General features: G+C 40.0%; 1 protein-coding gene across 1 annotated transcript; it reads left to right on the top strand.

Moving 5' to 3' along the window:
- Positions 1-2529, top strand: LOC110888472. Its single transcript, XM_022135998.1, has 3 exons — positions 1-337; positions 422-1090; positions 1289-2529. The coding sequence occupies exons 1-3, from the start codon at positions 1-3 to the stop codon at positions 2527-2529; spliced, it is 2247 nt and encodes a 748-aa protein (XP_021991690.1).
- Positions 2530-12717: the final 10188 nt, after the last annotated feature.

Raw genomic sequence — 12717 nt, forward strand, 5'->3', positions numbered from 1 at the left:
ATGAGACAGAAGTCCCGTTGTCGGTGGGCTTTGGAAGGCGATGAGAACTCCGCCTTTTTTCATGGGTTGTTCAACAAAAGGAAAAAGAAAAATTGCATTCCTGGGATCTATAGTGGTGACAAGTGGATTTCAAATCCAAAACTGGTTAAAAGAGAAATTTTGGGTTTCTTTAGGAACCATTTTTATGAAAAGATTCTTAACAGGCCGGTGTTCAACTGTCATGATTCTAACAAACTTTCGGAGCTGGAAGCTGATGCAATCTCAGGGATCTTTTCCGATAAAGAAATCAAAGATGCGGTCTTCGAATATGGTTCGGATAAGGCCCCGGGGCCTGACGGTTTTAATTTCAAATTTCTGAAACAGTTTTGAAGATTTTTCGAGGAGGATTTTAGAGATATTTTGAACCATTTCCACGCAACAGGAACGATTGATAAGAGTGCTAGCTCATCTTTTATTACTTTGGTTCCTAAAACAAACGATCCCTCTGGAATGAAGGACTACAGGCCGGTTAATCTCATTGGGTTAATTAGTAAGGTTATATCTGAAATTCTTGCCAACCGTATTAAAGGGGTTATGGGGAAAATTGTGTGGGAGTCTCACTCGGCGTTCTTGAGAGATAGGTTTATTTTGGACAACCCTCTTATTCTAAGCGAAGTGCTTTCTTGGATCAAAAAGTCGGGTAGAAAGGCTTTCGTTTTGAAGATTGATTTTGAAAAGGCATATGATAACGTTAACTGGGGATTTTTGCTCCACTTGCTATCTCAGTTGGGTTTTCCAAATATTTGGTGTAAATGGGTGGAAGGTATTCTCGCTTCGGCTAGATCGTCGGTACTTGTTAACGGTTCGCCGACTTTTGAGTTTCAGTGCACTAAAGGCCTTAGACAAGGTGATCCCCTCTCTCCCTTCCTTTTCCTGTTTGTTATGGAAGCTTTTTCTTACATTGTTGACATTGTGTGTAAGTCCGGAAAGTTAAAAGGGATTAAATTACCTAATGGCGGGCCAGTTGTTTCGCATCTTCTTTATGCGGATGACGCGTTGATTGTTGGCGAATGGTCTAGGGAGAATATTATAGTTGTTACCAGAATTCTTCGTATTTTTTTATGGGTGTTCAGGGTTGAAAATCAACTTTCACAAATCAAATCTCTTTGGATTGGGTGTGAAAGATGGGATTATTAGTAGCATGGCGGAGTCGGTGGGATGTCTGAAAGGAGAGGTTCCTTTTAAGTATCTGGGCATTCCATTAGGTGCTTATATGAACAGAGTTAAAAATTTGGACCCCATAATTAAGATTTTTCAAAACCGGTTGGCGTCTTGGAACTCGTCAAGGCTGTTCTTGAAAGTCTGCCTGTATATTATTTTTCGATCTTTAAAGTCCCTGTTAAAGTTGTAGAGAGGCTCGAATCATTTAAGAAGAACTTCCTATGGGGAGGGTCGGAGACGGGAAGAAAGATGCATTGGGTAGCATGGGATTTAGTGACACGGTCAAAGAAAAATGGTGGTCTTGGTATCGGTAAACTAAAGCTTGTAAACGAAGCTCTTTTGGCGAAGTGGGCTTGGAGGTATCAGTCGGAAATCAATAGTATGTGGAGGAAAGTGGTTACGACTTGTCATGGTAAAAGTAGAAAATGGTTTGATTTTCCGTGTAACGCTACTTCAACGGGAGTTTGGAAAAACATCATGAGATCGGAATCTAAGGTGCGTCTTAACGACAAGAAGTTGAATCACTACATCAAAGGAATCCTGGGAGATGGTAACAACATTCGGTTCTGGATTGACTACTGGTTCGTTGATGGCCCGCTGATGTTTAAGTGGCCGAGGCTGTTTTCATTGAAATCTAATAAAAAGTGCCTCGTTTCTGATCGATTACCGGAGACGGGCACCAATGTCAATTGGAGTTGGTCAAGAGCTACCTTTTCGCAGGAGGAGATGGCTGAATTAGCAGAAGCCTCAGTTGATTTAGTTGATTTGGCTGGGATAGTTATTTCGGATAATAAGGATTCGTGGAAATGGACGTTGGAAGACTCCGGTATTTTCTCAACTTCTTCTTTTAAAAAAGCGGCGTCGATTCAGGCTACGGTGGACCCTGTTTATCGTATATGGACTGGAGGTTGGATCCCGGCCAAGTGTAAGATATTTATGTGGAGAGCGCTCATTGACCGTATCCTGACTAGGAAGGCTCTCGCTAGGAGAAACGTCTCGGTCGACTCGGAAAATTGCGCTTTTTGTGGTGTTTTTACGGAATCCGTGGACCATCTTTTTTCAGGGTGCGAGACGGTGTGTGCAGTTTGGGTTTGGTTGAGCGATTGGGCCAAGATTAATCCATTGTTCGCTTTTTCGTTCAAAGATGTTATGTTGATGCATAAAGGTGCTTCTGAGGACAAGAGGGCTAGGCTTATTATTCGAGGGCTCATCATGGTGACGTGTTGGTGTGTGTGGAAGGCTAAAAACAACAAAATTTTTTCAAACGGTAGAGGGAGCGTCGAAGAGTTCATTGGAGAGGTTAAGTCTTTGGGTTTTTTTTGTGGCTAAAGTGCAGGTCTAGGTATAGAAATATTGTATGGAGTGATTGGGTATTGTACCCTTTGTACATGCTGGAGTAGTTGGCTAGGTCCCTGATTTTTTTGGGGCCAGCCTGCTGTTGTTTTTGAATAAAAGTTACTTTACAAAAAAAAAAAAAAAAAGATGTTAGGGCACATATATTTGCAGACAGATTAGCAGCTAAAAAGATGCAAAACAAATTGGATTTTACTGGATTTGGAGAAATGTAACTCAATTTATATATGAAACTTTCTTTTCTAATAAAATAGATTTTACAAATGTAAGTTATTTATTTGATTAGGTTTGTTCCTTTATATTTCCCAATGGAGATCAAATATGAAAACGCATATACAAAAAACGCCGCAGCGACACTGTCTAGCTTGCATTCTTAGTCTAGTTAGTCATCTGTTCTTTTTTAGTTAAAACTACATTTTATTTGTTTCCATAAAAATTGGTCTATCTTGAGGCTTTCATAGTAAAAAAAGCTTGAGGCCATCATTTCATGTTAATCGCTTCATTAAAGCTGTGTAATAAATCACTTGTAAGACGTGTAAAAGCTGTACTTACAGAAAAGTCAATGTCACCAAAGTCCATATAAGCTTCAGGTGCATAGTCAAAAGCACATTAGCATAACAAATCCATTTAAATCTGCGACCACTGCCACCTCCCACCCCATCAACCTTCTATCATCGTCATCACCTGCCAGCACCGTCACCACGCACCCATCATTTCCACCACCATTGGCCACTTTTCCGCCACCCACGTCATCAACCAACACCACCGTCATCATTGTAAACCAGCAACCACCGCCATCATCTTCATTATAAACTGGCATACCATCATCCCCATACCATCGCACCTGCAAAAAGAGAAAGAAAAATGTGGTTTGACCAAAATTAACCTAAGTTAACTAAATTTTTTGAATGGAGTTAGTGGATTGGATGAAAATGACAAAAAATGACAAAAGTCAGGGACTAAAATGGTAGGAAAAAAACTATTTGAACTAAAATGACAAGAAAAAAACTATTTGGACTAAACTGGCAATTTTTGTCAAACATCAGGGACTAAAATGGCAATTTACGCTCGTGCCTATAACAGAATTTGCAAGGATATGTACCGAAAAAGGACAACAAAGCTAACTAACTATCGGGCAAAAGGACCATGCATATCTGCGTTCTAGTTCAGTAGACAACAGTTACTGGGCATGCTTTATTTAGGCATTTTGATCCCTATTTCAAAGATAAGGTTCATAAACCATCTCATATAAGAGAAAAGACAAGGAGACAAAAGGGGAAAATAGTACATCAAAGGACAAGACATATCTCTCCAAGGACAAGACACCCTTGGCCTACAAGCCAAAATCCTAATATAAATAGAGGTCTTGGGTTCCCTTTTTCAAACCATTCCTTCATTACTTGGCATCTTAGAATTCCTTCACCCCAAAGGGGGCTCATGCCCCAAACTCCCTTGTTGGAGTTTAGGGATCACTCCACAAAATCACTTGGAGTTTAGGGGATCCCATTTTAATATATATATATATATATATATAGGCTGGTTATCATACAAATCCCCTAATCGTACATTATGTACGCTATAACCACAACCGTCAGATCATCTCATTTAAACCGCGTGTTTAACTATTAAATTAATCAAATTAAAATAAATAAATGAAACCGCCAAGGGTTAAAATCGTCCATTGCAAAATCAAAACCCTTGATAATCAACAAACAATAACTCACAATCATACCATAAACCCAAAATCAACATTGCATTCTCCTTCCCCCAAGTTCCCTACTACTCACTGTTGCGATTCAACTAAGATTCATGAGTTTTGAGAAATGAAGCAAAGCCAACAACGACAGACCACAGGCGAAGAAGATGAATCCAGGTATCGATTGACATTTGCGATTTTATAATGATATTTACAGGGACTTTGAATGACATATCCGATTTTGTTTGTTTAGTAAAGTTTTGGTCTGAAACCTATGGTTTTATAAGATACATATTGTTCATAACTACAATTTTTTTAGGGTTTATGACTGGTATGGTTATTTATTAGCTTTTGTATGATTATGTAGGTTTGTTAATGATAAGCTGATATATGTGCGATATTATATAGGATTTTGTGAGGGTTTTGGATGATAAATGCGACTTTATATGTTAACTTTTGTTTGTTGAAGGTTTTTGTCTTAGGTTAGCTTGAGCATGCGAATTGATAAAAACCTCATGCGATTTTAAATGATTAGTTAGTTTTAGGGGATTATGATTAAATTATACATGCGATTTTATAAAGTTTAGTTGTCTAAAGCATGCGATTTATAAGGTTGGCTAGTTTTGGTAATGCTTAACTAAGACATGCGAATTGATAACTCATTCATGCGATTTTATCAACTTAATGAGTTAGGGTACATGATTAACTGATAAATGCGATTTTATAAAGGTTTTTGACTGATAGCATGCGATTTTGTAGAAATAGATTCTGATGATGACTTTGAAGACCCAATATCAACATTGAAAAAAGTTAACAAAAATAGAAAAAGAAGGATTGTTGAAGAAAGTTTTGAGGAGGATGACTTTGTTAAGCCACTACCGAAAAAAAAGAAAGATGACAGGAAATCTAAGATACAAACAAAAAAACCTTCAAAAAGGTGGAACCACCTAGAACAGAAACTAGAGCTTTCTTCGAATACAACAACGAAGCAATACTGTTAAGATGTCAACCTAACTCTTATATGGATACTGTGAATTTTTTTTTTCAAAAAAACAGATTGATGAGGTGAAGAATATGGGATTTGGAGCTATTCTAGATATGAATAGCCAGGCATGATGAAGCAACCAACTATCATTTTCAACACGACAACCTTGCGTATCCTCTCATCATTATTCTTATCAAACGCAATATTTTTTAGGTCTTGGATCTTCGTTGGCGCCCTATCGCCGAAAACTTCTTCACAAGCTTCCTTGCTCGGAGACTCCTTGGACAGGACCAGCTTGCCATCAATTGGCAAATGCGTAAGATATAGAATATCTTCCAGCGTTATGGAAAGTCTTTTCCCTTTCACCATGAAGACGTTCGAATCACGGTTGTACATCTTGAGAAGTAAATCAATCAAAGGCGTTAGAAGTTTTATTTTTGCATCTGCCAAAAAGAGAGGCGTGAAGAGACCTCCTTCATTGAGAAGCTTCTTCAGAAAAATTTCATTGTGAGTTTCCAGGCTCGACTTCCAACTATAAAGGGTATCCAACCCACCCTTAGTCTTCATAATCTCCAAGTTGATTATAGTTCCTAGATCAATGTTGTTCTATTCATTTAATAAGTTAAAAAAATTACTTAAATGTTATATTTGCATTCTAAGTTTTTAACAACTTCAACTTTGGTAAAAAAAAAAATCATAAGTCACTCTAATGCAACTAATTATCAGTTTTAATGGTTGCACAAACAGATCCTACCATGCCTCTAAGGCTCTAATCATTTAAACTTTAAATTTTGGTTTATGCACTCCTCTTAGAAAGGTTCAATATAAGCCAACAGAATTAATTCTCACATAACCTGTTGATGTTTCAATGCATATAGCGAACCTTACATATAAGCATCATAAGCAATATATTGTCGCAAGAAACAACAAATGCAAAAAGGTGGAACTTCATAAGAATTTTTTTCAAAAGATACTTACAGACTAACTATATAACCCAGATAGAGAGACACATACATATATTGATACACATAAACAGTATGTCCATATTTACATAATGATATGGTTGCCATTCATAAATCAATTTTAATGGTCTACAAAATAATTCCAGTTCATTTGCATCAGAAGCAGAAAAATATAATCTCCAAGCTAACTAACGTTCTTCTATGCTTTTAATAAGTAAAATAATAATACTACTTAAATGCTAGTTTTGCATTTTAAGTTTTTAACAACTTCAACTTTGGTAAATATTCATATATCTCAACTGGTAATGGAAAAAAAAATCCAATAGTCATGCTAATATCAAAGTATAACATATTAATACATTCCACACACCCGAACCCGTTTGATGCGGGTTGCATAGGTTGGAATACGGTTCACCCCATAGACCACCGCTAATACGGTTTACTCATTGGAGTATACTGCCTTTTTATTCACCGCAATTGACATAGGAGTTTATAAATGCGTGTGTGTTTCTTTTTCCGTATCAAAGTATAACATACTAATACACTTATTCGTGGAAGAAAAATGGGAAAAAAAAACCCCGGGTTGAACGGTGTTTGGCACAAACGGTGAGTGTTCGGTTCGTGGGGGCGAGTCGATTGACACGAAATTTTGCGTGAGGAATGGGGGCCCTCGTATGAAAAACGAAGTTCTAAAAGGGAGTTGCGGCCACACACCCGAACTCGTTTGATGCGGCTTGCAAAGGTTGGAATACGGTTCACCTCATAGAACACCGTTGTTCTACCTTTTTATTCACCGTCGTTGACATAGGAGTTTATAAATGCGTGAGGCATGGGGGCCCTTGTATGAAAAATGAAGTTCTAAGAGGGAGTTGCGGCCACACACCCGAACTCGTTTGATGCGGCCTGCATAGGTTGGAATACGGTTCACCCCATAGACCACCGTTGTTCTATTATTTTATTTACCTCCGTTGACATAGGAGTTTATAAATGCATGTGTGTTTCTTTTTCCGTATCAAAGTATAACATATAAATACACTTATTCTAAGAGGGAGTTGCGGCCACACACCCGAACTCTTTTGATGCGGCTTGCATAGGTTGGAATATGGTTCACCCCATAGACCACCGTTGTTCTACCTTTTTATCCACCGCCTTTGACATAGGAGTTTATAAATGCGTGTGTGTTTCTTTTTCCATATCAAAGTATAACATATTAATACATTCCACACACCCGAACCCGTTTGATGCGGGTTGCATAGGTTGGAATACGGTTCACCCCATAGACCACCGCTAATACGGTTTACTCAATGGAGTGTCATGGTCTACGGTTCACCCCATAGACCACCGAACCTGTTTTATTCACCTTAGATAAAACCTAAGGTGGGATCCTTGCCTAGAGTTTACGATCCCTTTTAAAATGATAAGATCACGGAAGTCCAAGGACTATGACATACTATCAACACCTCATAATGCAAACAAGCAAACAATTCATGCCATCATGCTATAGTGACGAGTGTGTGTTCGTATGTTACGTCATAAACAAATGTGTACTAGTCATGTGATGTATGCAACAAGTGAGAAAGACGAACCTTGCAATCTGGAGCTGAGTGTCATGGTCGTATTCGCGTATTCAGAACTAATAAACATTCATGAAAGATATTGTTTTGACCCAAATTATAAGTTGAGGTTCAAATCTGCATTGATATGATCTTGTTAGAATATTAATAATACTTATAGCAGTGTTATCATATACAAGTTTCACAATAACATCATCGTCTGAGGGTGTGTCAACTTCGTTGGTAAATCATAGACGACAACATAGATCCCACCTAAGGTTTATTCTAGGAACCAAAACGTGGGATCCCATACCCCAGGCAAGGATTCCACCTGAGGTTTCATTAAGGAACCAAGAAGTGGGATCTCATACCCCATGCAAGGATCCCACCATAGGTTTCAACTAGGATCCATAAAGTGGGATCTCATACCCCAGGCAAGGATCCCACCTAAGGTTTTATGAAGGTGGGATCCTTGCCTAGAGTTTACGATCCCACTTCTTGGTTCCTAGATAAAACCTAAGATGGGATCCTTGCCTGGGGTATGAGATCTTTTCTGTATCAAAGTATAACATATTAATACACTTATTCGTGGAAGAAAAATGGGGAAAAAAACCTCGGGTTGAACAGTGTTTGCATAAACGGTGAGTGTTCGGTTTGTGGGGGCGAGTCGATTGACACGAAATTTTGCGTGAGGCATGGGGGACCTCGTATGAAAAATGAAGTTCTAAAAGGGAGTTGCGGCCACACACCCGAACTCGTTTGATGCAGCTTGCATAGGTTGGAATACGGTTCACCCCATAGACCAGGGTGGACATAGGAGTTTATAAATGCGTGTGTGTTTCTTTTTCCGTATCAAAGTATAACATATTAATACGTTCCACACACCCGAACCCGTTTGATGCGGGTTGCAAAGGTTGGAATACGGTTCACCCCATAGACCACCGCGAATACGGTTTACTCATTGGAGTATACCCCCTTTTTATTCACCGCAGTTGACATAGGAGTTTATAAATGCGTGAGTGTTTCTTTTTCCATATCAAAGTATAACATATTAATACACTTATTCGTGGAAGAAAAATGGGAAAAAAAAACCCAGGTTGAACGGTGTTTGGCACAAACGGTGAGTGTTTGGTTAGTGGGAGCGAGTATATTGACACGAAATTTTCCGTTAGGCACGGGGCCCTCGTATGAAAAATGAAGTTCTAAAAGGGAGTTGCGGCCACACACCCCGAACTCGTTTGATACAGCTTGCAAAGGTTGTCATACGGTTCACCCCATAGACCACCGTTGTTCTGTTATTGTATTCACCGCCGTTGACATAGGAGTTTATAAATGCGTGTGTGTTTCTTTTTGCATATCAAAGTATAACATATTAATACACTTATTCGTGGAAGAAAAATGGGAAAAAAAACCAGGTTGAACGGTGTTTGGCATAAACGGTGAGTGTTCGGTTTGTGGGGGCGAGTCGATTGACACGAAATTTTGCGTGAGGCACGGGGGCCCTCGTATGAAAAATGAAGTTCAAAAAGGGAGTTGCGGCCACACACCCAAACTCGTTTGATGCGGCTTGCATAGGTTGGAATACGGTTCACCCCATAGACAACCGTTGTTCTACATTGTTATTCACCGCCGTTGACATAGGAGTTTATAAATGCGTGTGTGTTTCTTTTTCCGTATCAAAGTATAACATATTAATACATTCCACACACCCGAACCCGTTTGATGCGGGTTCCGTAGGTTGGAATACGGTTCACCCCATAGACGACCGCTAATACGGTTTACTCAATGGAGTATAATGCCTTTTTATTCACCGCAGTTGACATAGGAGTTTATAAATGCATGTGTGTTTCTTTTTCCATATCAAAGTATAACATACTAATACACTTATTCGTGGAAGAAAAATGGGGAAAAAAAACCCCGGGTTAACGGTGTTTAGCACAAACGGTGAGTGTTCGGTTTGTGGGGGTGAGTCGATTGACATGAAATTTTGCGTGAGGAATGGGAGCCGTCGTATAAAAAATGAAGTTCTAAAAGGGAGTTACGGCCACACACACGAACTCGTTTGATGCGGCTTGCAAAGGTTGGAATACGGCTCACCTCATAGAACATCGTTGTTCAACCTTTTTATTCACCGCCGTTGACATAGGAGTTTATAAATGCGTGAGGCATTGGGGCCCTCGTATGAAAAATGAAGTTCTAAGAGGGAGTTGCGGCCACAAACCCGAACTCGTTTGATGCGGCTTGCATAGGTTGGAATATGATTCACCCCATAGACCATCGTTGGCTTGCATAGGTTGGAATATGGTTCACCCCATAGACCAACGTTGTTCTACATTGTTATTCACCGCCATTGACATAGGAGTTTATAAATGCGTGTGTGTTTCTTTTTCCGTATCAAAGTATAAAATATTAATACATTCCACACACCCGAACCCATTTGATGTGGGTTGCATAGGTTGGAATACGGTTCACCCCATAGACCACCGCTAATACGGTTCACTCATTGGAGTATACTGCCTTTTTATTCACCGCAGTTGACATAGGAGTTTATAAATGCGTGTATGTTTCTCTTTCCGTATCAAAGTATAACATACTAATACACTTACTAGTGGAAGAAAAATGGGAAAAAAAACCCCGGGAACGGTGTTTAGCACAAACGGTGAGTGTTCGGTTTGTGGGGGCGAGTCGATTGACACGAAATTTTGCGTGAGGAATGGGGGCCGTCGTATGAAAAATGAAGTTCTAAAAGGGAGTTACGACCACACACCCGAACTCGTTTGATGCGGCTTGCAAAGGTTGGAATACGGTTCACCTCTTAGAACACAGTTGTTCAACCTTTTTATTCACCGCCGTTGACGTAGGAGTTTATAAATGCGTGAGGCATGGGGGCCCTCGTATGAAAAATGAAGTTCTAAGAGGGAGTTGCGGACACACACCCGAACTCGTTTGATGCGGCTTGCATAGGTTGGAATATGGTTCACCCCATAGACCACCGTTGGCTTGCATAGGTTGGAATATGGTTCTCCCCATAGACCACTGTTGTTCTACATTTTTATTCACCGCCGTTGACATACGAGTTTATAAATGCGTATGTGTTTCTTTTTCCATATCAAAGTATAACATATTAATACATTCCACAAACCCGAACCCGTTTAATGCGGGTTGCATAGGTTGGAATACGGTTCACCCCATAGACCACCGCTAATACGGTTTACTCATTGGAGTATACTGCCTTTTTATTCACCGCAGTTGACATAGGAGTTTATAAATGCGTGTATGTTTCTTTTTCCGTATTAAAGTATAACATACTAATACACTTATTCGTGGAAGAAAATAGGGAAAAAAAACCCGGGTTATACGGTGCTAGGCAGAAACGGTGAGTGTTCGGTTTGTGGGGGCGAGTCGATTGACACAAAATTTTGCGTGAGGCATGGGGGCCCTCTTATGAAAAATGAAGTTCTAAAAGGGAGTTGCGGCCACACACCCGAACTCGTTTGATGCGGCTTGCAAAGGTTGGAATACGGTTCACCTCATAGAACATCGTTGTTCTACCTTTTTATTCACCTTCATTGACATAGGAGTTTATAAATGCGTGAGGCATGGGGGCCCTTGTATGAAAAATGAAGTTCTAAGAGGGAGTTGCGGCCGTTCACCTGAACTCGTTTGATGCGGCTTGCATAGGTTGGAATATGGTTCACCTCATAGAACACAGTTCTTCTACCTTTTTATTCACCGTTGTTGACATAGGAGTTTATAAATGCGTGAGGCATGGGGGCCCTTGTATGAAAAATGAATTTCTTAGAGGGTGTTGCGGCCACACACCCGAACTCGTTCGATGCGGCTTGCATAGGTTGGAATATGGTTCACCCCATAGACCACCGTTGGCTTGCATAGGTTGGAATATGGTTCACCCCATAGACCACCGTTGTTCTACATTTTTATTCACCGTCGTTGACATAGGAGTTTATAAATGCGCGTGTGTTTCTTTTTCTGTATCAAAGTATAACATATTAATACATTCCACACACCCAAACCCGTTTGATGTGGGTAGCATAGGTTGGAATACGGTTCACCCCATAGACCACCGCTGATACGGTTTACTCATTGGAGTGTCATGGTCTACGGTTCACCCCATAGACCACCGAACCCGTTTTATTAACTTTAGATAAAACCTAAGGTGGGATCCTTGCCTAGAGTTTACGATCCCTTTTCTTGGTTCTTTAATGAAATCTCAGGTGGGATCCTTGCCTGGGGTATGGGATCCCACTCTTTGGTTCCAAGATAAAACCTACGGTGGGATCGTTGCCTAGAGTATACGATACCACTTCTTGGTTCCTAGATAAAACCGAAGGTGGTATCCTTGCCTGGTGAATGAGATCTTTTCCGTATCAAAGTATAACATATTAATACACTTATTCGTGGAAGAAAAATGGGGGGAAAAACCCGGGTTGAACGGTGTTTGGCATAAACGGTAAGTGTTCGGTTTGTGGGGGCGAGTCGATTGACACGAAATTTTGCGTGAGGCAAAGGGGCCCTCGTTTGAAAAATGAAGTTTTAAATGGGAGTTGCGGCCACACACCTGAACTCGTTTGGTGCTGCTTGCATGGGTTGGAATACGATTCACCCCATAGACCACCGTTGTTCTACCTTGTTATTCACCGCCGTTGACATAGGAGTTTATAAATGCACGTGTGTTTCTTTTTCCGTATCAAAGTATAACATATTAATACATTCCACACACCCGAACCTGTTTGATGCGGGTTGCATAGACCACCTCTAATACGGTTTACTCATTGGAGTATACTGCCTTTTTATTCACCGCAATTGACATAGGATTTAATAAATGCGTGTGTGTTTCTTTTTCCGTATCAAAGTATAACATACTAATACACTAATTCGTGGAAGAAAAATGGGGAAAAAAAACCCCGGGTTGAACGTTGTTTGGCACAAACGGTGAGTGTTCTGTTT

Source organism: Helianthus annuus, chromosome 12 (genome assembly GCF_002127325.2).
Source record: "Helianthus annuus cultivar XRQ/B chromosome 12, HanXRQr2.0-SUNRISE, whole genome shotgun sequence".
Classification (NCBI taxonomy): Eukaryota; Viridiplantae; Streptophyta; class Magnoliopsida; order Asterales; family Asteraceae; genus Helianthus; species Helianthus annuus.